This window comes from Suncus etruscus, chromosome 1, assembly GCF_024139225.1.
Source record: "Suncus etruscus isolate mSunEtr1 chromosome 1, mSunEtr1.pri.cur, whole genome shotgun sequence".
Lineage (NCBI taxonomy): Eukaryota > Metazoa > Chordata > Mammalia > Eulipotyphla > Soricidae > Suncus > Suncus etruscus.
The window spans coordinates 86,598,579-86,625,548 of record NC_064848.1 but is presented as its reverse complement, the minus strand read 5'-3'; the positions used below and the strand labels follow the sequence as shown (position 1 = coordinate 86,625,548).

General features: G+C 37.2%; 1 protein-coding gene across 1 annotated transcript in view; it reads left to right on the top strand.

Moving 5' to 3' along the window:
• The window catches only part of CALCR (calcitonin receptor), a 70,237-nt gene extending 67,915 nt beyond the window's left edge, over positions 1-2,322 (top strand). The window contains exon 13 of the mRNA XM_049785253.1: positions 238-2,322. Coding sequence (XP_049641210.1) covers positions 238-498 — 261 coding nt within the window. The 3' untranslated portion in view covers positions 499-2,322. The remainder of the gene's footprint in view (positions 1-237) is intronic.
• Positions 2,323-26,970: the final 24,648 nt, after the last annotated feature.

Genomic DNA, 26,970 nt, shown 5'->3' with positions numbered 1-26,970 from the left:
TAAAACTCTGTCCATGGTAACTGGCAATTAATTCTATCTGCATATTGCAAATTGTTCACAAAATATGAAGACACTTTATATGTACTCAATAGTAGAGTATATACTTTAGATTCCTTTAGATAGAACAATAACTCATTTTCCTTCCACACCTCTGATAAGCTCCAAGAATCATATTCATAAAGTTGACTTGATCATTTCTGACAATTATATAAAAACAAATCTCTCTTTCTCTTCCAGGTCCAAACCACCTTGAAGCGTCAATGGGCCCAATTCCATGCCAACTGGGGCTACCTCTGGGGAAGCACCAGCCCTCGGCGCTTTCCTGGCAATGCTCCAGTCTCTGCTGCAAGAGCTGCAGCCAGAGCAGCAGCAGCAGAAGCAATTGATATCCCTGTTTACATCTGCCACCGGGAGCCAAAGAATGAGCCTGCCAACCTAGGTGAAGAGGGTGCTGAGGGCATAACTTCGGAGGGTGCTGAGCAAGAGACATCTGCTTGAATGTGACAACAATTACATTGTGATCACTGAGCCGTCATTTCCTGGAAGGACAGACCATGTGTTTCAAGTGACCCCCACATCCTTCTAGGAGCTTAACATACCATTTGTGAAGAATTATTAAGCAAATGTGTCCATAGTAAACCTGAAGAAAGTTATACTTGGTACTATTGCTGTGGGAGACAGTCTAGGAATGGAGTCTCCCACTGCCACACTTGTGAACTCCATCTTTCATCCAGTACTGAGATGCTGATGTTATAGTAATGCAAGCAAGGTGTCCAAGAAAAACACAATGAAATTAATTAAATTAAGATACAGGGTGCTCCTTGTTAATCTTGAGCCATTTATACCTTTTAAAAATTAAAATTGCTGTCAGTATTTTCTTTTTAACTCTAGACTTTGAATTAGGATATTTCTGTATTGGGCTATGCATCTGTTTTTTAATTATTTTTAAAATTTAAAATTCTGACTTTAACTCAGATGTTTTACCATCTACACAACAAAAGTGAATTCCATGACCTCTGCAAGGAAAAGTAGCTTTCTAATATAGAGATGACTAAGTAGGTACAGGAAAGAAACTACCTTTGGCAGAAAGATGTAATGCTGTGGGTAAAAAAGACTATTTGCTTTGAAATATTCGGTGGACCAATTTGTTTCTTAGTTTACTAATGTGTGTTTGAGTTGGCTGTGAATAATCCTGTTCATTGGGCAGGTCCCAGTGTTCTAAGGGTTTGGACTTTGCGTAGAACGTCCTTTGGTCGTTGACACTTAAAAGTTCGGAGGTCATAAAAAATCCATTACTAAATTTTTCATAAAACTGCCAAAATAATAGTTCCTTAAGAAAGAGAATACTCTCTTTGAAGAGAGTTTTCTACTTTCCTAGGCTCCAGGATTTATAAAATAAATCAGTCCAAGGTTTATAAAGCAAATTACCTCTTGCCCTTGGGTGCTATCTAACAGTAAAAGATATATTTGCTTAAGACTGGTAATTAAAAGACTCCAAATAAGTCCATTAACTGCCTTCACCTAGCTTCCAAGCTTAACAAGACCTTAGACTTTACCAGAAAGATTCGTAGAGCTAATTAGAAATCAGTTCGTAGTTGATCTCTTGTTTGCTGCTATTAGCAAAATAGAGATTAAAAATACATAACTGTTCCAACTTTGACTATATATCAATTCATTTAAAATCGTTTGACATTAAAATTCAATTGGATATTCCCACATCTCTCTTAACTTACACAGTATAAATCTGAAGAAAAAAAAAGCCTGCATAAACCAGTATCATTACTGGCACCAAAAGTTAATGTGAATTTGCAATAGTAATCAGTTAATATTATTTAGTTCATATGCTAAATGAAGAGGTACAGTGAAACTCTCCAAATCCCAAGTCTCATCTTTGTCACATTGTACCCCTGCCTTTCAGAAGTGATTTAGTTTTGGAAAGAAAAATAATTAATTTGTTATGGTTAAATATTTAGTGCACCCAAAGAAAATTATATTTCTCCAGAGAAAATGAATTTTGGATACTAAAGTAGTTTAAGTCTCCTTTGCTGAGTATAAGGGAGGTTTTGAAGAGAAGGTATTTTTTCAATCACAGTGTTTATGTAGTGATGTTTCTATTTTTGTTTACAAACACGGAAAACAGAGTATTCTGGCAGCTCTGTACAAATGTGATAAAATATTGCTGAAATATTTTAGATGTTATTGTGCTAATATAGTAGGGGCTGAATAAAATGGCTTCAATAGAATTGCACATATAACTAAAATTATGTGAAATGCTTATGCTATATATGTATAAATTAATACAGAGTATGTTATGAGCAAAAATATGAGTATTTGTGTATTTTTAAATATACTTTGCATCTTTTCATTCATTTAACTTGCCTCCGATTCATTACAATTCTCTTTTCCATTTAAGTTATGAGCTGCTAACATCTCATCTTGTTTGCCCTGCAGAGAAAGGAAGTCACATAAATATATAGGTTAGAAAACCACATGTAATGTATCAAGGTTATCATCTTTGTCAACATCACCTTTTTTAATCTTCAATTTGGCTATCAATCCTATAGCATGGTTCTCATATGCATGAGAACACAAAAACCATGCACAAGTATGAATTAAATGCATACATTTAATGAGCACAACAAAGAAAGCAAGGACAAGAAAGTATTTTTTTTATTAATCTGGGACCAATTTAAACTCTGAACATCACAACAGATTGCTAAAATGGTTACAATAATTAATTTTCATATATTTACAACAGTGACAAAAACTGGATAAAAGGTCTGTAATTAAATATCATTAAATGCATAAAAGCCACTTTGGAAACATTTTTCGATTGAAAAACATAAAAAAATGAGTATTAAGTGGGGACTATGATGGACTAATAAAGAAAAGGAGGAACACTGTGTGGGTTCCCCACACCAATCAAGAACAATTCAGAACTGTTGGTACATGAGATATGAAGAACTTTTTCAGAAAAAAGATGGAAGTCTTAGCTTCACTTTTGTGTTTCTACAAACAATACAAGTAGGTATTAGTACATTTGTGTTATACCATCCACACAACAAAAGTGAATTACATGACTTCTGCAAGGAAAAGTAGCTTTCTAATATAGAGAGAAATTAAATAGGGACAAGAAATAAATTGCCTTATTTTTTCAAAATAAAGCAAAATCTGACTCTTCAAGTGGATAGCATATTTGGATGGCACTGGTGTCCACCTAGTTTGAACCCTACTACCAAGTGCTCCAATATACACTTTTGAGTACAAACACAAAAGCAAAGTATTCCTGAGGTCCAAGAAATAGTACAGAGGGTGAGTTATATGTGGCTGATCCAGATTTGATCACTAACAACATGATTCCTTAAGTACCATGAGGAGTGATCTCTGATCAGAGAGCCAGAAGTCCAGAGCACAGCCACTTGTGGCCAGTCTCCCACCCTTCATGAAAGTATTCCTTTCCAAATAAATAAGAAGAATATCACTGTTGGTGAGAATGTAAATTAGTGCAGCTGCTATGAGAAATGGTTTGGTGGTTTCTGGAAAAAATTAAAAATCAAATGTCAAAAAAATAGAATATCAGCAAAATAACAAAGCATCATGATTCTCCAGCTCCTCTCATTTTCTTCTTCATTCATTATCATTCACTCTACATATATTGTATATGTCGTTCATTTAACTCTTTAGCACAATATTTGTTAATAGCTATCACAACAATGAATTTATTTATACAGTGATGATAGCTTCTCTCCTTGGTAATGGTAAAAAAGTTGATAGGGCTATGTGCCCTAATTGATTGAATTTCTGGCACCACTTGTTTCTCCTTAGTGTTCACAGATATATCCTTTTAGTCCCATAAGCACATGATCCTGAAGACCACAATCCCCATACCTGGCAAAAGCTTGTCTCCAGATTCAAAGAAAAAACCAGAGGCCAGATGTCTGCCCGCCCTCTTCCCCATGCACCTCCCCCCTGGAGTACGGAGGGAGGGGGAAGCCTGAGGACCACTAAGAGTCCACCTGAACCCACTTCTGGCCATCTGAGCTGGCACCCAGGGAAGGCCTGGAGTCAGGGGAAAAAGACAAGGATGGCTGGGGACCTGCCAAGCCTCCCAGCACTCCCCAGGCCAGGGAGAAGGGCTCCAGTATGGGGCCTCCCCAAACCCCATATCTGGCAAGAGCTGGTCTCCAGAATCAAAGAGGAAACCAAAAGCCAGATGTCTGCCAACCCTCCTCCCCATGCACCTCTCCCATGGAGTACAGAGGGAGGGGGAAAGCCTGGGGACCACTAAGAGTCCACCTGAACCCACTTCTGGCCATCTGAGCTGGCACCCTGGGAAGGCCTGGAGTCAGGTGGAAAAGACAAGGATGGCTGGGGGCCTGCCAAGCCTCCCAGCACTCCCCAGGCCAGGGAGAAGGGCTCAGGTATGGGGCCTCCCAAAACCCCATACCTCGCAAGAGCTGGTCTCCAGAATCAAAGAGGGAACCGGAGGCCAGATGTCTGCCCGCACTCCTCCCCATACACATCCACCCTGGAGTATGGAAGGAGGAGGGAAGCCTGAGGATCACTAAGAGTCCACCTGAATCCACTTCTGGCCATCTAGCTGGCACCCAGGGAAGGCCTGGAGTCAGGGGAAAAAGACAAGGATGGCTGGGGGCCTGCCAAGCCTCCCAGCACACCTCAGGCCAGGGAGAAGGGCTCCAGTATGGGGCCTCCACAAACCCCATACCTGGCAAGAGCTTGTCTCCAGAATCAAGGAGGAAACCAGAAGCCAGATGTCTGCCCACCCTCCTCCCCATGTACCCCCCCTGGAGTATGGAGGGAGGGGGGAAGCCTGAGGGCCACTAAGAGTCCACCTGAACCTACTTCTGGCCACCTGAGCCAGCACTTAGGTAGGGCCTGGAGTCCAGGGGAAAAAGAGGGGGTAGGCTATGGGGCCTGCTAAACCTCCCAGCACTCCCAGGCTAGGGAGAAAGGCTCCAGCATGGGGTCTCCCCAAACCTCATGCCCAGCAACACTTGCATAAGCTCAGTTTTTCTGATCTGTTAGTTCAGTGTGAAAATTCCTAATTTCAGTTGACAAATCTTCTTGATGCTTAATTTTGCTCCAGTCAAGTCTATTGATGCTTTTTTTTGAGCTCCCTGAATATTTTCCATAATTCTACTCTAAATTCTTATTTGAGAGGATACCTATTAGTTTCCTACATTTTAGATTATTAGAGGAGCCATCTTGATTTCTGTAAATATGGGGGTGTACTGCAAAATTACTCCATTGACAAGGCTGTAAATTGCTTCTTAAAATGTGCAGAAATGGAATTCAGGGGTTACAAGATAAGCGCGTACCGAATCACACAGCAGGAATTGGCCCCACGTACGCTGGCTGGGGACATCTTACCATGTGTGGGTCCTGGAGAGGTTATAGTCCTTGGAGTCTCTAGGCAGGCTCAGCAGAAAAGAGGCAGAGAGCATGGCCACCATGCTTTATAAGTCTCTGGGTACCCAATCACAGGGCAGGAATTGGCCCCACGTGCATTGGGTAGAGACATCTTACTGGGAGTGGGTCCTGGAGAGGTTATATCCCTTGGAGTCTCTAGGCAGGCTCAGAAGTAAAAGAGAATAAGGTTCTACATAAAAGCTTAGGAGACTAATTCTTAAGTATAGGTGCTAAAACAGTGCTTATTCAATAGGCTATATTATAATTCAATGATTTAGTTTAGGATTAAGATTTCGTTCATTAATAGGGATAGACATGGACACGGATACTATTAAGCAGAGTGATAAAGTCAGAGGGGGGCTGGAGCGATGGCGCAGCAGTAGGGCATTTGCCTTGCATGCAGCTGACCCAGGACAGACTGCTGTTTGAGCCCCCAGTATCCCATATGGTTCCCCAAGCCAGGAGCAATTTCTGATCACAGAACAGTAGTAACCCTAGAGAATCACCAGATGTGGCCCTAAAATAAAAATAAATAAATAAATAAATAAATAAAAGAGGGAGAGAGATAGACAAGGAATAATCTCACTCATATTTGGGATTTAAGAAAAGTAAAAGACAGTATTGTTATAATACCAAGAGATAATAGAGAGGGAGATGAGGGGTATTGGTGGTGGGAAGGGGGGTGTACTTTTTATGACTGAAACTAAACTACAAACATGTTTATAATCATGGTGCTTAAATACATATATTAATAAAAAATAAAATAACAAAAATAGGGTCATATTCAAAAAGTGATCATAAAAACTCAAAAGAAAACTACATCTCTGATTTTGAAAGAAAAAGCTAGATGACCCAGGCCTTTCTTTTTTTGTAAAATTTATATTATTTTATATATTTATATAATGTGTGAGGATTGGGGCCCGAGATTTAAGTACACTGTCTGGAAGCATAAAGAAAAAAATAATATTGGATATGTGAAGAGAAAGGAATGTAGAGAAGCTCCAATTAGAAATTAAAAAGTAATTATATTTCTTATAAATTTTGTTCTTACGAACATGGAAGTAACATCTATTTGATTTTTCTGAAAAACTGAAGGAGAGAAACAGTCGATAAGTTTTCTAGCACAAGCCAGAAGCATTTTCAACATATTTCAGAGATATTTCAGAATCATGAGCATCGACAGGCTTTCTTTTAGGTCACTGGTTAGTGTTTATTTTATTTTATTTTTTTTTACTAAAATTCAGTGTTTTCTATCTCACTTTCCCAGAAACTCTTCTACTGAGTCTCAGACTCTGCCCTTGATCTTTGACAATGAACCAACAATGTCATGCAAGCTGCTGTAGTCCCTTTACTTAATAGACCAACTATCTTATTTTAATTTGGAGAAATGTCCTCCAAATTTAATCCTATAGAATTACTGGGAAAATGCTGGATATGAACTCAATGAAACCATTGCAAGGTCATTAAAAAATACAATTAAAGTTTAGGAATAGACCAGAAAATCTGTTTCCTTACAATCCTGCCAGATAGTCTGATGAAAGCTAGCACAGTGGTCACAGAATTCTGAACTCTGAACATACACACAGTTGTAAACTCTCAAAATATTTGGGGTTAATCTCATTTCTCTGGAAATAGCATTTATCCACTGCACCAAAACATGTTTTCTGTATGCTGTCATCATGAGAGATATTATGGGATTTAAAATTAGGAATAATACTTTAATCTGAAATTAGTTGAGGCAAAAGGAACATCATCACAGAAACACTGTAGTCAGAATAAACATAGAGATATTGACTTATTTGCTCATAACAACTAGATATATCCCCCACATAAATAATTAATTAGTTTATATTTATTTATATTTTAGTTTATATTTAATTAATTATTTTAAATAACAATTAGTTTATTTATAAATAAATAAATTGGAAGAATCCAAACAAGTTATCCCATCACATAGTAGAATGACTTGCCTCATTTTACTAAACTGTAAAGTAGGAGTCCCCAATGTCTCTGCTTCATACATTTCCATCTTAGTTGACTCTACTATCCCAGATTGCCTCCTGAAACAAGATTGTTCCCCTTTGAATGATAAAAAAACACAAGACTGCTGCATTCTATTTATTGGAAGGGCAGTAATATTTTCAATATATGCACTAATTAAAAATTAATTAAATCCTCAACCCACATATATTTCTCATCCACATATATGAGTGGTCATCTTTCACTGAAGCAGTTTCTGTCTCTAGCCAACTAACTTCATACACAGTGCTGGTTTATAGCTTCTCTATTCTCTGTTTTGTGTAGATATTTAACAGACAAAACATTTGGGGAGAAACTTTTCACATTTTTTTTTTTTTTTTGGTTTTTTGGGCCACACCCATTTGACGCTCAGGGGTTACTCCTGGCTATGCGCTCAGAAGTCGCTCCTGGCTTGGGGGACCATATGGGACGCCGGGGGATCGAACTGCTGTCCGTCCTAGGCTAGCGTAGGCAAGGCAAGTACCTTACCTCTAGCGCCACCGCCCGGCCCCAACTTTTCACATTTTATCAATGAATTCACTAGATCTTTTATGATGCCTGCTGAAGAGCTGAATAAGGGAAGGTAGAGCTAGTCAGTCTTGGCACTATGTGTACTAGGATCTACCCACTTTCAAGAATGAATACCTCACTGTGATAATGGGTGTATTTTTATAAATGTCAAGGCAAAATACCAACATGTTAAGTACTGTAAACCAAAGAAAATGTAATAAAATTTGTTATTAAAAAACCAGACTTAGACCAGAGCTACAGTACACCAGATAGGGTGCTTGCCCGCACAAAGCAGACATGGGTTCACATATGATCTGAGCCTGTCAAGTGTAATTTCTAATCACAGACCCAAGAGTAAAACTTAAGCACATCCAGGTGTGGTCCAAAAATCAAAGAATAAATAAATAAAACTTTAATATTATCAAATAGGGAACTTCGGGGATATTTATTCACTCACGTTATCGGGTACCAGATAGCAAAGAAAATCAGAGAGAGTGAAGAACATATACTTAAGAACTTTAAGACCAGCCAAGATGGCAAACTTTTAGAACTTTTGGCTCCCTCTCTGGATTTAAACCCTGAAGAAGTGCTGCAGCAAAGTATGTGGTCTTCAACACAGAGTTCAGTGCATTTGAAATCAACTGAAAAAACAGTACTACAACCAAGGTGTGACCCAGATGTCACAACAATAAAACAAAGGGACAGAAAGAGAAGGAAAATGAAAAACACAAATTTTCTTTGACTAGTATGTATTTTGATGAGAGAAAGCCTAGAGATAATTAAAGACACTAAAGATAAAAAAGAAAAGTTTGCAAGTGTTCTATCCTATATCTTCATCAATTAGGGGCCTCGCCTCTAAGAACCTGTCTTTGTTTTGGTCCCTTTGCCCATGAACAAGATCCCCGTATGCATCACAAAGTCCTAGAAACAGAAAAGGTTCATAAAAAATATCTAGAAAATACGAGCTAGAGCAATAGCACAGTGCTAAGACTTTTGCCTTGCATGCAGCTGACCCAGGACCATATGGGATGCTGGGATTCGAACCACCAATCTTCTGCATGAAAGGCAAATGCCTTACCTCCATGCTATCTCTCCGGTCCCCTAACTGCACATTATTTATACTTCTCAGTTATTTTCTTTGTCCTCTAGAGTAGCATTAAATGTTCTAAATAAGTCTTCAAATGCATACTGTAGGATGAAACTTCAAAACAAAAATCAATAAAATAAAGAAAAGGGAGAAACCAACAAATTAACTATTATACTTTGAAAAATTATTAAAGTAAAAATGTATAGTGAAATTGAATAATCGAGGAATGAGAAGGAATGCTCACTGAAAAAACTACATAATACACAGGAAAAAAAGAGATAATAGAACGAATAATGACATAATGCCCACATGTTCATATAAGTTCAATATACAACTCCACACTAAACTTTTTACAATTTAGATGAGGCAATAAAATTTCTGTGAAGCATCTTGTTCTGTCTCACAAATTGAGGGGGGAAATAGACCAAACAGTCGTATGAACATTGAGTAGAAATAAAAAAAATGATCAGACTTAAACACCAAATCCAAAGCCAATCTACAATAGGCTAGACACAGAAGGAACCACTTACACTAGCAGCCCAGAGGACAAAGGAGGGGCAATATGGGATTCATGCTGGGAACAGGGGTGGAGGGAGGACAACATTGGTGGTGGGAATGCGCCTGATTCATTGTCACTATGTACTTGAAATACTACTGTGAGTGATTTGTAATCCACTTTGGTCAAAATAAAAATTATTAATAAAAAAAGAAAACCTACATAGTTACATATAATATATATAAATATGACAGGGGTCGAAGAGATAGCATAGAGTAGGGCATTTGCCTTGCATGCAGAAGGATGGTGGTTCAAATCCTGGAATCCCATATGGTCCCCCCGAGCCTGCCAGAAGTAATTTCTGAGCATAGGGCCAGGAGTAGCCCCTGAGCGCTGCCAGGTGTGACCCAAAAACTAAAAAAAGAAAAAATATATATATAGGTAGACACAAAAATAATGAAATTGATGGGGGAGTCGAGAGACAGAAAAAGAAACAAATGGAAAATTTAAAAAAGAACTGCCTGAATCCAACATGTTCTTAAAATGAGTCTCTTGTTTCTTTGAGTTTCTGTAGAAACTTATCTGAAGATAAGTTGATTCTCAGTGGCCTACTTTCCCTCCAAATGCACGAACACACACACACACACACACACACACACACACACACACACACACACACACACACAGCTTCTACGTTATAAATAAAAGCTTAGGTCCATGATAAAAAAGCGTAGTTTCTATTCCCAGCATCCTCTCCTTCAAAAATTACATTTTGATGGTTAACTAGAATCTGTTTTTTTCTGTCACTTAGTAATTATATTCTGTTATTTATGAATTATAGAGTAATATCATCAATTATAAAGTAATATTTAATTTTACAGCAATCTGAGAATTAATTTAGATAATAAGTATAATAGCATTGCTAATTCATTGCAGAGGCCAATAAATGAGCATCTTTATTCTCTCCCAAGTTTCTGTGAAATGGATATCACCGATTTCCTAATGTCATTAAGTTAAAACTAAGTGACAGCACAAACTAAAACATAGACTTTCACTTCAATAGTCCTCATGGGATATGTCATATACTGCTGTGCTCAAGGTTCATATTTTTGTCAGGAATATTCCCTGAAGAAACTCAGGGGACCATCTGCAGTGTCAGAGTTCTAATATGCAAGGGAAGCACCTTACCCACTGTACTATTTCTCTAGCCCTATTGCTCTTTTTATCCTAACAGCTGGCTCTTTAGAGTAAAGTTGTGATAACTGGTTTTTTTTGTGATTGTGATAGATGTTTTAAGTAAATGCTTTTTCTTGTTGGCTGTCCCTAAATTAGTGGAGTGGGTGCAAGCATGTAGCTTAATGGTATAAAACACAATATGTTGGGGCCAGAGAGATAGCATGGAGGCAGGGTGTTTGCCTTGCATGCAGAAGAACAGTGGTTCAAATCCCGGCATCCCATATGGTCCCCCAAGCCTGCCAAGAGCGATTTCTGAGCATAGAGTCAGAATTAACCCCTGAGCCCTGTCGGATGTGACCCAAAAACAAAGCAAACAAACAAATAAAAAAGCACCCCACAATATGTATGAGGACACACACCCTTTAGTAGAATGGGAGAAGACGGTTTCCTGAGCCTTTTAATATAGTCTTTGATGGTATTGTTATGATTCTTTCATTCTGAATGAGCTTATTGTGTTCATTTTGGATTCGTTAGATACAAAAATTTAAAGCTCCAGGAATGATTGTATATATCTATATTTATAGAAACAAATGTTTAGAGAATCATTGTCAAGTTCCTAACCATTAGTAAAAGACAGATTATTTTGGCACTCATAATATATTCAAAAGTTAGTGCTGGTATTGGTCAAAATTTCAAAACAACAAAAATCATAAACTTTATCATGATTGCCAACATATGAGCTAAACTCTATCAGTGGTCCTCAAACTATGGCCCGCGGGCCACATATTGTATTTGTATCTGTTTTGTTTCTTCATTGCAAAATCAGATATATGCAGTGTGCATAAGAATTCATTCATAAGTTTTGTTTTTTACTATAGTCAGACCCTCCAATGGTCTGAGGGACAGTGAACTGGCCCCCTGTTTAAAAAGTTTGAGGACCCTGCTGAGTCTAAATAATTAGATTTAATAAAATGTTAAAGATTCATTAGTGATGGAAGATACGGGACTTTGGTGACAGCTGTAGGGAGAATCAGATACATATCAAAGTGTTAAGGGGAACAACTCAAATTCTAGAAATTTGGAAACCAACCATCAATTCACGATAAAGTATCTGGTGAAATATAAAAACATATCTCTTCTCACACTTCATTTTGGAGGAGTGAGTAGGTGGCCCATACCCAGCTGTGCTCAGGGCTTACTGCTAGCTCTGCACTTTGGGGTCAACCTTCACAGTGCTCAAGATTCAGCCGATCTTAATCTCATGCCCAAGTAAACGCCTTAACCCCTGTACTATCTCTATGACCCTTTCACATTTTTAACTTTGATATTTAGCTAAATTATGTAACAATTGTGTCAAATAAGTTAGAAGCAAACACTTAATAAGCAGGTGTGCTCTTAAACTTTAAGATGTTTACAAATCGCATGGGATCATTAACATACAGATTGTTATTCAGTAGATCTGAAATTGATATGTAAAGATCTCTATAGATCTGCATTTCCACGAAGTTATGATCCACCACGTAATACCTTGAGTGTACCTACAGCAGTGGCTCACCAAGACATTCAATATGCCAAAAGCAGATGGTGGGGCTTTTATTTTTTTACGTTATTAAAATATTGGTTTTAATAGTTATTAAATGGATCAAAAACTGAATCCAACCTTCTACTGCCTACAAGAAACACACATGAAATGTCAGAACAAACATAGACTCAAAATAAAAAGCTGGAGAAAATCATCCAAGCAAAGAACACCCTTAAAAAATCTGGAGTGGCCATACTAATATCAGATGACACAAACATTCGACTCAGAAAGGTTGTAAGGGACAAAGATGGACATTTCTACAAATCAAGGGATATGCACAACAGAAGAAATCACACTCCTAAATATATAGAAACACAATGAGAGTCCAACAAAATATTTAATACAGTACAACTGTAGAAAATCTGAAAGAAAATATTAAGTGTAATACAATATTTGTGGGAGAACTCAACACTGCCCTGTTACCCCTTGATAGGTCAACCAGACTTAAACCCAACAAAATTATACCAGTTCTGAAAAGAGAAATGGAAGAAAGAAAGTGATATATAGGCACTCCATCCCCAGAAACCTGGGTCATTCTTCAGGCTATACCATATTTTGGCCCATAAAATATACCCCATAAAATAAAAAAATTAGAAATCATGCAAACTACCTTTGCTGATAACAGGCACTGAAATTAGACATGAACTACAAAGGGACACAAAAGAAAAACCTTAACACTGGAAATTAAACAGCTTAATACTGAATAATCAATGGGAAAGAGAAGAAATCAAAGAGAAATCAAAACATTCCTGAAAAACAAATACAAATGAAAACACAATTAACAGAATTTATGGGACACAACAAAAGAGGTACGAAGAGGAAAATTTATAGCTTTGCAAGCACACATCAGGAAAGAGAAGGGGCCTACATGAATAGTTTAATGACACAGCTTATAAAATTAGAAAATGATCAACAAAAAGAACCAAAAATAGGTAGGCAGAAGGAAATAACAAAGCTTAGAGTAGAAACCAATGAAGTGGAAATCCATATAATAATCTGAAAAATCAATGAAACAAAAGTTGGTTCTTTGAAAAATAAACAAAATTGATAAACCACTAGCAAAATTCACAAAGAAATGGAGAGAGAGAAACTGATAAACTGGATTATAAATGAGAAGGGGAGATCAGTACAGATATTGCACAGATTCAAAGGGTAACCAGAGACTAATTTGAGATACTCTCTATGCCATGAGACATGAGAACCTGGAAGAAATGGATAAATTCTTAGACTCTTATAATCTTTCATAGTTAAATAAGGATTATGCAGCATATCTGCACAGCCCCATCATTAATGAGGAAATTAAAATGGTAATCAAATGTTTTCCCAGAAACAAAAGTCCAGGCCCAGATGGGTTCACTAATGAATTCTTTCAAACCCTTCAAGAGGAACTATTACCAATCCTTTTCAGGTTCTTTCATAAAATTGAAGAAACAGTAACACTTCCAAATAGTTTTTATGAAGCTAACATCACCTTGATACCAAAACCAGACAGATTGCTGCCAAAAAAAATTACAGACCAATCTGTTGAACACAGAGGCAAAGATCCTCAACAAAATTCTGGCAAATAGAATCCAATACCTCATCAAGGTCATTCACCTTGACCAAGTATGTTTCATCCCTGTAATGCAAAAATGGTTTAACATTCATAAATCAATCAACATACTACACCATATCAACATAAATAACAAGAAAAATCATATGATCACATCAATAGATACAAAGAAAGTATTGATAAGGTTCAACACCCATCCTTGATAAAACTCTGATCAAGATAGAAATGAAAGGAACTTTTCTCATTATAGTCAAGGCCATCTACCACAAGCCAATGGCGAATATTCTTAATGGAGATAAACTAGAAGCCTTTCCTCTAAAATCTGGTATAAGACAAGACTGCCCTCTCTCACCACTCCTATTCAACATAGTACTGGAAGTACTTGCCCTAGAAATTAGGCAAGAAAAAGATATCAAGGACATCCAGTTAGGAAAGGATGAAGATAAGCTCTCACTGTTTGCAGATGACACAATATTATATTTAGAAAGCCCTAAAGACTCAACCAAAAAGTTTCTAGAAACAATAGATTCATATAGCAAAGAGGCAGGCTACAAAGTTAACATGCAAAAATCAATGGCATTCTTATACACCAATAATGATAGAAAAGAAATGAATATTAAAAAGCAATCCCATTTACACTAGTGCCACACAACCTCAAATATCTTGTAGTTAACTAAAGAGGTGAAAGATCTATACAGAGCAAACTACAAAAGCCTACTTCAAGAAAAAAGACAGGACAAAAGGAAGTGGAGACATATACCACGCTCATGGATTGGCAGGATTAATATCATTAAATGGTAATACTCCCCAAAGCATTGTACATATTTAATGCAATCCCTCTAAAGATACCCATGATATTCTTCAAAGAAGTGGATCAAACACTCCTGAAATTCATTTGGAACAATAAACACCCATGAATAGCTAAAGTAATCCTTGAAAAAAAAATGGAAGGCACTACTTTTACCAACTTTAAATTGTATTGCAAACCAATAGTTATGAAATAACAGCATGGCATTGATCTTTAGATAGTAAAATAGACTTGTGTATTCAGAGAATGCTCCCCAGACATAGAATCAACTAATCTTTGATTAATGGTCAAAAAATCCAAAATTGAGCAAGGAAAGCCTCTTCAACAAGTGGTGTTGGCACAACTGGTTAGGCACTTGCAAAAAAAGCTAACTCAGACCCCCATCTAACACCCTGCACAAAGGTCAAATCCAAATGGATTAAAAACCTTGATATCAAGCATAAAACCATAAGATATATAGAACAATATGTAGGTAAAACACCCCATGGCATTGAGACTAAAGATATCATTAAGGAGGAAATAGCACTCTCCAAACAAGTGGAAGTAGGGGGGAAATTTGGACTATATTAACCTGAGAAGCTTCGCACCTCAAAGTAAATTGTGACAAGGATATAAAGGCCACCCACAGAATGAGAGAAACTATTCAATCAATATCCATCAGATAAGAGCTAACATCAAAAATATACAAGATACTGACAGAACTTAACAAAAAAAATCTAACCTCATCAAAAAATGGAGAGAAGAAATGAACAGACACTTCCTCAAAGAAGAAATACAAATGGCCAAAAGATACATGAAAAAATTCTCCACACCACAAATCAAAACAACAATGAGGTACCATCTCACTCCACAGAGACTGGCACACATCACAAAGAACAAGAACAATCAGTGCTGGTGGGAAAGTGGAGAGAAAGGAACTTTCATTCACTGCTGGTGCAAATGCCGCCTAGTCCAGCCTTTATGGAAAATAATATGAAGATTCCTTTAAAAAACTGGAAATTGAGCTCCCTTATGATCCAGCTATCCCAACTACAATCATGCTTATAATCATGGTGCCTAAATATTTTATATTTAAATAATAGTGGGTTTATTTCACATATATATTTTTGTCTTCCCATCATTTCCATCTGTCTGACAACCTCAACTACTTTTTCCTATTAAAACATTCCATACATACTTAAAGCCAAGAAAAGGGTAGAGTTTCATCTTTATTTTTTAAGAATACAAATCTTTATTTAAGCACCATTTTTACAAACATGTTTGTAGTTGGGTTTGAGTTATGAAGAACACCCCCCTTTACCAGTGCAACATTCCCACCACCAATACCCCCAATCTTCGTTCTCCCCTATCTCCTCCTGTATTTGAGATAGGCATTCTATTTCTCTCACACATTGACATTGTCATGATAGTTGTTAGTGTAGTTATTTCTCTAACTCTTTGTGGTAAGCTTCATATCGTGGGCCGGTCCTTCTAGCCCTCATTTCTATTGTCTCTTGGTATTATTACAATAATGTCTTTTATTTGTCCTAAATCCCATAGATGAGTGAGACTATTCTGTGTCTATCCCTTTCCCTCTGACTTATTTCACTCAGCATAATGGTTTCCATGTCCACCCATGTATAGGAAAACTTCATCACTTCATCGCACCTGACAGCTGCATAATATTCCATTGTGTATATGTATCACAATTTTATTAGCCATTCATCTCTTGAAGGGCATCTGAGTTGTTTCCAGATTCTGGCTATTGTAAATAGTGCTGCTATGAATAAAGGTGTATATAAGGCATTTTGTATTGTGTTTTTATGTACCTAGAATATATTCCTAGAAGTGGGAGAGCTGAATCATATTGGAACTCAATTTCCCGTTTTTTTAAAGAATCTCTATATTGTTTTCCAGAAAGGCTGGACTAGACAGCATTCCTACCAGCAGTGAATGAGAGTTCCTTTCTCTCCACTTCCCCACCAGTACTGATTGTTCTTGTTCTTTGTGATGTATGCCAGTCTCAGTGGTGTGAGATGGTACCTCATTGCTATTTTGATTTGCATCTCCCTGATTGCCAGGCCATCTGAAGAGGCCGATGCAAGATGGATAAGGTTCTCTTCCAACCCATACATAGCCTGGGAGGCCGGATTTGAAAAAAGAAGGGAAGACTGCAAGCCACAGACCACTCACAGAGAAGCATTGTCAGAACAATGGACTTGTTTTCTGTCAGTACCTTGTATATATTAGATATTAGCCCTTTATCTGATGGGTATTGGGTGAATAGTTTCTCCCATTCTGTTGATGGCCTTATTTATATCCTAGTCACTATTTTTTGTAGAGGTGCAGAAGCTTTTCAGCTTAATATAGTCCAATTTTTTTTTATCCCTGCTTCCACTTGTTTGGAGAGTGGTGTTTCCTTCTTGCAGATACCTTTAGTCTCATTGTCAGGGAGTATTTTATTTACATCTTGCTCTATTTACCTTATGGTTCTGAGTTTTATATTAAGGTCTTTAATCACCTTGAATTTAATCTTTGTGCATGGTATTAGATGGTGGTGGGAGTCCACTTTTTTACATGTGACTGACCAGTTGTCCTAGGACCACTTGTTGAACAGGCTTTTCTTGTCCACTTTGCATTTCTTGCTTCTTTATTAAAGATTATTTAGTTGTATGTCTGGGGAACATTCTCTAAATACTCAAGTCTATTCCATTAATCTGAGGGTCTGTTGTTATTCCAGTACCAAGCTGTTTTAATTACTATTGCTTTGTAATACAATGTAATATTTCTTTTCCTAAGGGTTGTTTTAGCTATTTGTGGGTATTTATTGTTCCAAATGAATTTCAGGAGTGTTTGATCTACTTCTATGAAGAATGTCATGGATATCCTTAGAGGTATTACATTAAATCTTTACTATGCTTTGGGGAGTATTGCCATTTAATGATATTAATCCTGCCAATCCATGAACAGGGTATGTGTTTCCATTTCCTTGTGTCCTCTTTTATTTATTTTTTTTGCAGGCTATTTTTTTTGTTTTGTTTTGTTTTGTTTTTGTTTTGTTTTGTGTTTTGAGAAACTCTATACCACTAAAAATGAGAACCTGGAAAAAATGGATAAATTCTTGGACTCTTATAATCTTCCATGATTGAAGGAAGAGGATGTAGCATATCTAAAAACACCCCCATCACTATTGATGATATTAAAACGGTAATCAAATGTCTGCCCAAAAATAAAAGCCCAGGCCCAGATGAATTCACTAATGAATTCTTTCAAACTTTCCAAGAGGAAATACTACCAATCCTGGCAAGACTCTTTCATGAAATTGAACAAACGGAAACACTTCCAAATAGCTTTTATGAAGCCAACATCACCTTGATACCTAAACCAGACAGAGATGCTACAAAAAAAGAAAATTACAGACCAATATTGCTGATGAATGCAGATTCAAAGATCCTCAAGAAAATCCTGGCAAATAGGATTCAGTGCCTCATTAAGAAGATTATCCACTACGATCAAGGAATGCAAGGATGGTTTAACATCCGTAAATTTATCAACATCATGCACAACATCAACAACAAGAAAAATAAAAATCACATGATCATATCAATAGATGCAGAGAAAGCATTTAATAAGGTCCAAAACCCATTCTTGATCAAAACTCTCAGCAAGACGGGAATGGAAGGAACCTTTCTCAATATAGTTAAGGCCATCTACCACAAGCCAGAGGCAAATATTGTCCTCAATGGAGAAAAAAATGAAAGTCTTTCCTCTAAAGTCTGGCACAAGACAAGGCTGTCCCCTCTCACCACTCCTATTCAACATAGCACTGGAAGTACTTGCTATAGCAATTAGGAAAAACAAAAGATATCAAGGGAATCCAGATAGGAAAGGAAGAAATCAAGCTCTCGCTGTTTGCAGATGACATGATACTCTACCTAAAAAGCCCTAAAGTCTCTACAAAAAAGCTTCTAGAAACAATAGACTCATATAGCAAGGTGGCAGGCTACAAAATTAACACACAAAAATCAATGGCCTTTCTATACACCAATAGTAATAAGGAAGAAATGGACATTAAGAAAACAACTCCATTCACAATAATGCCACACAAACTCAAATATCTTGGAATCAACTTGACTAAAAATGTGAAGGACCTATACAAAGAAAACTATAAATCCTGCTCCAAGAAATAAGAGAGGATACGCGGAAATGGAAGCACATACGCTGCTCATGGACTGGCAGGATTAACATCATCAAAATGGCAATACTCCCCAAAGCATTGTACAGATTTAATGCGATCCCTCTAAAGATACCCATGACATTCTTCAAAGAAGTGGATCAGACACTTTTGAAATTCATTTGGAACAATAAACACAGTAGAATAGCTAAAGCAATGATTGGGAAAAAAGAATATGGGAGGAATTACTTTCCCCAGCTTTAAACTGTACTACAAAGAAATAGTTATCAACACAGCATGGTATTGGAATAAAGACAGGTCCTCAGATCAGTGGAATAGGCTTGAATACTCAGAGAATGTTCCCCAGACATACAATCACCTAATTTTTGATAAAGGGGCAAGAAATCCTAAATGGAACAAAGAAAGCCTCTTCAACAAGTGGTGTTGGCACAACTGGCTAGCCACTTGCAAAAAATTGAACTTAGACCCCCAGCTAACATCATGTACAAAGGTAAAATCCAAATGGTTGAAAGACCTCGATATCAGACCCGAAACCATAAGATATATAGAAAAACACGTAGGTAAAACACTCCAGGACATTGAGACTAAAGGCATCTTTAAAGAAGAAACTGCACTCTCCAAGCAAGTGAAAGCAGTGTTGGCGGAAATGTGGAGAGAAAGGAACTCTTATCCACTGCTGGTGGGAAGGCCGTTAGTTCAACCTTTATGGAAAGCGATATGGAGATTCCTCCAAAAACTGGAAATTGAGCTCCCATACGACCCAGCTATACCACTCCTAGGAATATACCCTAGGAACACAAAAATACAATACAAAAATCCCTTCCTTATACCTATATTCATTGCAGTACTATTTACCATAGCAAGACTCTGGAAACAGCCAAGATACCCTTCAACAGATGAATGGCTAAAGAAACTGTGGTACATATACACAATGGAATATTATGCAGCCATCAGGAGAGATGAAGCCATCAAATTTTCCTATACATGGATGTACATGGAATCTATTATGCTGAGTGAAATAATCAGAGAGAGAGAGAAAAAGACGCAGAATGGTCTCACTCATCTATGGGTTTTAAGAAAAATGAAAGACATTCTTGCAATAATAACTTTCAGACACAAAAGAGAAAAGAGCTGGAAGTTACAGCTCACCTCATGAAGCTCACCACAAACAGGGATGAGTTTAGTTAGAGAAATAACTACGTTTTGAACTATCCTAATAAAGAGAATGTACGAGGGAAATAGAAAGCCTGTCTAGAGTACAGGCGGGGGTTAGGTGGGGAGGAGAAAGATTTGGGACATTGGTGATGGGAATGTTACACTGGTGATGGGTGGTGTTGTTTATATGACTGAAAACCAAACACAATCATGTATGTAATAAAGTTGTTTTAAAAAAAAGAAAGTCACGTTTTTATCTTATTCTTTGAACCTCTTTATATTACTATCCACAAAAGAAAAAAATATATAATAAATAGTACCATGAGCCAAGAAAGCAGAATCAAGATATTTTCAAATTATTTTTTGAATAATGCAACAAAAAATGAACATTATAGGGACCAGAGAGATAGCACAGCGATAGGGCATTTGCCTTGCATGCAGCCAATTCAGGACAGACAGTGGATGGAATCCTGACATCCCCTATGGTCCCCTGTGCCTGCCAGGAGCAATTTCTTAGCACAGAGCCCGAAGTAACTGTTCAGTGCTGTCGGATGTGAACCAAAAACCAAAACAAAACAAAAAAAAATCCAAAACTGAACAGTACAACTAAAAACTAAAAATGAGTTTATGTTACATTAATCATTTGACAGAATATTAAAGAATGAGCTAATTTTATTAATATTCTTAAGTAGAAAACAAAATATTTTTAGATGGTAAATTTAACTTATTAGGATTTTGTGGCAAGTTTTATTTAGCAAGCCTACTAGTGATTAATGAAAATACTTGACTAGATATCCTTGGGTAGGAGATTTGGAGAAATTAGGAACAACTGTGCAGGGGGCTCAATTGTTATAGGTATGGATGCTACTATATAGTGATACTAGGAAATTAATGCTGATAATCTTCATAATCCCACAGATTGATAGAGAAAATGAATATTTCCAATGAAATAAGATTATATTTGAGATATATATTGAGATCACATAAACTAATCTGAAATGAAATTACCAAATGTTTGATTTGCAAAATACCTTTCCATCTGTTTCCATTATTCTTTAGGTGTTGAATTAAAATATTTTTAGGATTTATTCTTTTGCTGTGTTATTCATTTGGTGAGTTTTTCTTCTACCAAACACACTGGCATAAGGTATTAAACTGAAGTTGGTTAGATGCAAAGCAAGCACTTTAACTTCATAGTCTCTGTCCCTTGACCTCTTAAAATGTTTTTTAACTCATTATAACTATCTGCATTTTAAGAGGCTTGAAATTCAGGATCTAGGCAGAATACATTATCTTTTGCAGTGACTAAAAACAAGCCTCATAAGATCTCATGTTGTCTATGACTTCTTTATTATCATCTTTCATTTCTGAAAGTAAAAGTACAAATTTTTCCTACATCACAATAAGTTATTGGGGGGGAGGATTTTGGGTCACACCCAGCAGTGCTCAGGGGTTACTCCTGGCTCTGCACTCAGAAATTGCTCCTGGCAGGCACAGTGGACTATATGGGATGTCAGGATTTGAAACAACATTCATACTAGATCGGCTGCCTGCAAGGCAAACATCACTCCAGCCCCTCAATAAGCCATTATATAGGAACTTAATATTGGGTCCAAATACCTTTTATTTATATACTTATTAAAAGTACTGACAGAAGGTATTAAAGTGAAGCTGATCATTTAAGAAAAAGAGAAAGCAGCAAAATCCTCTCCTTCAAAGTATGATGTGTAAGTGTCCAAAGAAGAACAAAACTGCTGTTTGTTTTGGTCTCAGACTTCTCAACTTTTTTATTTCCCCCAATTCTGATTGGAGATATTAGTTGGTAATACCTTGATATATCTGTGGCCTTGAGCTATATTTGGCCACTTTCATGGGTTACCATGACAAATATAAAGTGATTTTTCATGTAGGATGAGAGAAGTCTAGGAAGATGACTCAAAATCTTGAGTACATGTTTTGCATGAGAGAACCATAGAATTCATCTGGACCACTTGGTCCATGGAGTCCTGTCAGGTCATTCCATGCACCAGCCCAGGATATCCCAGAACACTATCTAAAATTAAAAGACATTTCTTTTTTCAAGTATAGGGAAAATATTTCTATTTTAGATTTCCTTTGGCACTACATGCCATGATGGGTTACCTCTATAGACCACTGCTGCAGACTGCTCTACTGACTGTGTGAATTTTGATTAAAATGTATAAATATTTATCAGGTACATTGGTATGTTTGCGGTCAAGCAGCTGGACCATTATAATTACAACACTTCTGGGTTTTGGGACATGCTCACCTTTTAAATTTAATTTTTCTTTAAGGGTCTCTCTGTCTTGACTTCTCCAGAGGCAAATATCCTCAGTTTTACCACTACTTTCAAAGAAAAAACTGACAAGTAAATTTTCAGCAGTTGTAATCATTAATTAAGAAAAATGGCATTGCATTGTTGGTTTTACTTGTTTTGACTGTCCAAACTGAACATTTAATACTTAATCAGAATCCAACAATCAATTAAGAGTCCAGAGGAATTGTTTTTGGCCACAAATTCAAGACAGACCTCTGCTAGGTCTTATCAAACATGTATTCAGACAAACTCTCCTTCAAGAAATTGAATAACACAGATTCCCTCTTCTTTGGACATTTAAACCCTTCAAAACTCTAATACAGTCCTGTATTATCAACTTTTTTTTATCTCCTTCACTTTTGCTTCCCAGGGCAATATCCCATTGACCTCACTCTCCCTATTGATTGAGCGGCATTTCCTTTAGCTTTTAGAAAAGCAGATATCAAAACAATGGGATAAGGCTCTGAAACAATATGTGAACAGTCCAAGTGATAACATAGCAGATAACCTTGAATTGCATTAAAATAATCCAGGTTTGGTGATCCACACAAAATATGTTTCCCTAAACCCTACAAGCAGTGATCTCTGAGCTCAGCGCTGGAATAAGCCCTGACCACTGCCAGATGTGCCCTTCCTCCACCCCCCCCCCAAAAAAAAACCCTTTAGAAAAAGCAATATAAAATTTTTAGGTGCCTGGTGCTAAAAGGAAAATGGGCATTTGTGAAGGGGTGGTCATACTACTGGTGAGATTGGTTTTGAATATTGTATGCCTGAAACAAGTGTATTATGAACAACATGAGAGCAATCTTTTGAAAACAACCTAGGTTAAGAATAGGTCATTTGGGGCCGGGCGGTGGCGCTGGAGGTAAGGTGCCTGCCTTGCCTGCGCTAGCCTAGGACGGACCGCGGTTCGATCCCCCGGCGTCCCATATGGTCCCCCAAGAAGCCAGGAGCAACTTCTGAGTGCATAGCCAGGAGTAACCCCTGAGCGTCACAGGGTGTGGCCCAAAAACCAAAAAAAAAAAAAAAAAAAAGAATAGGTCATTTAAATCTAATTCAAAACTACCTGGTAGTTAACAAAAAAGCCCCTTTTGTGTTCAAGAAGATTAATTAACTTTTACATTAGGTATTTCTGCCTCAAAATGGAGGAGATACAATTAATGGCCAATGCAGAACCAATTCCTCAATTAGAGTATCACCAGAGAACATAACCTCACCCTCCAGAGTACCCAGAATTGCATGATTAATTTGGAAGATTCACCATTTCTTTCCTCCAGAAATAAACAACATAGAAACAAAGAAAACAATACAAAAAAATATAATGCTCATTACCCTCAGTTTTTAACCCATTAGATATCAAGACCAACTTCCTGCCCCAATAAGCCATCACTCCTCTCCCAAGTGAAGGGACACCCACACCTTGGCCCTCAGCAAGAAACTAGAACCTGCTGACATATGCTCTGTGGCCCTCCTTCTAACCCCCCCAAATGTGGACCATTGCTTGATACTGAAATCAACTCCAGAAGGACCCCCCAGTGCAAGAATTCTACCCAAGCCCTTTCTGCCTCAAATCATTTCCCAAACTCAACAAGACCAGATGAGTGGTGAAAGTGTGCCCTGGATTCCACCCCCCACAAGAATATCTCAAAAGACAATTGGGAAGCCTATATTTCCTTTATAAGTTTAAGACCTATATAATGCTACCTCTTAACCTGTTTGTCCCCAAATATGAGGTAGTCCCTTGCATCACTTTGTTCCCTTAATTTTTTAAACTTATTTTTATTTATTTTTCCTTTATATATATGTGAGTAAATATACATATATATATATACATATACACATATATACTATATATAGGTCTTGTTTCTATTTTCTTTTCTTCCTTAACTCCACCTGTTTTGGTTCTGCTTGATACAAACACCTACAATAAAAAGTCTTGCCTGGGATCTAATAGCTCAGGTCAAAATCAGGGCACAGAGATGATGGAGCTTGACACTCTCACCCCCAAATGCACCAGCAATATAATATAGCACCATTTCTTCTTGCAAAGGCATACTAAAAAAGGGGAAATTTTACGTATAGAAACAAGCTCTTATCTACTAGGGATAAAAACTCATACATTTTACGATACAGGGGTACCTCCCATCTTGAACATATGTCATGTGGACCCAACTTTGATTCCAGGTGATTAAACAGTGACCATCCAACCCTGAACCCTAGATCCCAGACATAAAACATACCTTCATAATATTAATAGGATAGAAAATTTGCAAGCTATCTTCACTGACCACAAGACTCTGAAATTGTATGTGAACTACAAAGGGACACAGAAGAAAACTTTAACACCGGGAAATTTAACTGAAAAACCAGTGGGTCCGAGATGAAATAAAAAAGAACATCAAAACTTTCCTGGAAACAAATGACAATGAAGACACAAACTATCAGAATCTGTGGGACACAGCAAAAGCAGTACTGAGAGGTAAATTTATAGCTTTGCGAGCACACATCAGGAAGGAAGAAGGGGCATATCTGAATAGCTTAATGCCGCAGCTTATAGAATTAGAAAATGATTAACAAAAGAAACCCAAAATAGAGAGACAGAGGGAAATAACAAAGCTTAGAATAGAAATCAATGAAGTGGAAATGCAAAAAATAATCCAAAAGATCAACAAAAGCAAAAGTTGGTTCTTTGAAAAAATAAACAAGATTGATAGACCACTGAGAAAACTAAAAAAGAAAGAGAGAAAATTGATAATATATATTAGAAATAAAAAGGGGGAGATCACTACAGATATTGCAGAGATTTAAAGGGTTATCAGAAACTACTTTGAGAAATTCTATGCCACTAAACATCAGAACCTAGAATTAATGGATAAATTCCTGGACTCTTATAACCTTCCATGGTTGAATAAGGAGGATGTAGCATATCTAAACACTCCCATCATTAATGAGGAAATAAAAACGATAATCAAATGTCTGACTAAAAACAAAAGCCCAGACCCAGATGGATTCACGGATGAATTCTTTCAAACCTTCCAAGAGGAACTACTAGCAATCCTGGTAAGACTCTTTCATGAAATTGAAAAAAAACGGGAAGATTTTCAAATAGCTTTTATGAAGCCAACATCACCTTGATACCTAAACCAGACAGAGATGCTTCCAAAAAAATTATAGACCAATATCCCTGATGAACACAGATGCAAAGATCCTCAACAAAATCCTGGCAAATAGGATCCAATGCCTCATCAAAAAGATCACCCACTACGATCAAGTAGGTTTCATCCCAGGAATGCGAGGATGTTTTAACATCCATAAGTATATCAATATGATATACAACATCAACGACAAGAAAAATAAAAATCACACGATCATATCAATAGACACAGAGAAAGCATTTGATAAGGTCCAACACCCATTCTTGATAAAAACTCTCAGCAAGATGGGAATGGAAGGAGCCTTTCTCAATATAGTTAAGGTCATTTACCACAAGACAATGGCAAATATTATCCTCAATGGAGAAAAACTAAAAGCCTTTTTTCTAAATTCTGATCCAAGAAAAGGCTGTCCTCTCTCATCACTCCTATTCAACATAGTACTGGAAGTACTTGCTATAGAGATTAGGCAAGAAAAGATATCAAGAGAATCCAGATAGGAAAGGAAGAAGTCAAGTGCTCACTGTTTGCTGAAGACATGATACTATGCTTAGAAAACCCTAAAGACTCTACCAAAAAGCTTCTAGAAACAATAAATTCATATAGTAATGTGGCAGGCTACAAAATTAACACACAAAAATCAATGACCTTTTTATACACTGATAATGATAGGGAAGAAATGGACATTAAGAAAACAACCCATTCACATTAGTGCCACACAAACTCAAATATCTTGGAGTCAACTTGACTAAAAATGTGAAGGACCTATACAAAGAAAACTATAAAACCCTGCTTCAAGAATAAGAGAGAACACGCGGAAATGGAAACACATACCCTGCTCATGGATTGGCAGGATTAACATCATTAAAATGTCAATAGTTCCCAAAGAATTATACAGATTTCTGAGCACAGAGCTAGAAGTAACCCCTGAGTGCTTCTGGGTGTGGCTAAAACAAACAAAAAACAAACACAAACAAAAAATAAACAAGTGGTGTTGGGACAACTGGTCAGTCACATACTAAAGAGTGAACTTGAACTTCCCTCTAACACCAAGTACAAAGTTTAAATCTAAATGGATTAAAGACTCTAAATGGATTAAAGACCTTGATATCGGGGCCGGGAAGGTGGCGCTATAGGTAAGGTGTCTGCCTTCAAGTGCTAGCGTAGGATGAACCGCGGTTCAATCCCAGGTGTCCCCTATGGTCCCCCCAAGCCAGGGGCGATTTCTGAGCACATAGCCAGGAGTAACCCCTGAGCATCAAACGGGTGTGCCCCCCCCCCAAAAAAAGACCTTGATATCATACCTGAAACCATAGGCATAATAGAAGAACACCTAGGTAAAACACTTCATGACATTGAGACTAAAGGCATCTTCAAGGAGGAAACACCACTCTCTAAGTAAGTGGAAGCAGAGATAGACAAATGGGACCTTATTAAACTGAAAAGCTTCTGTACCTCCAAGGAAATAGTGACTAGAATAAAAAGGCCACC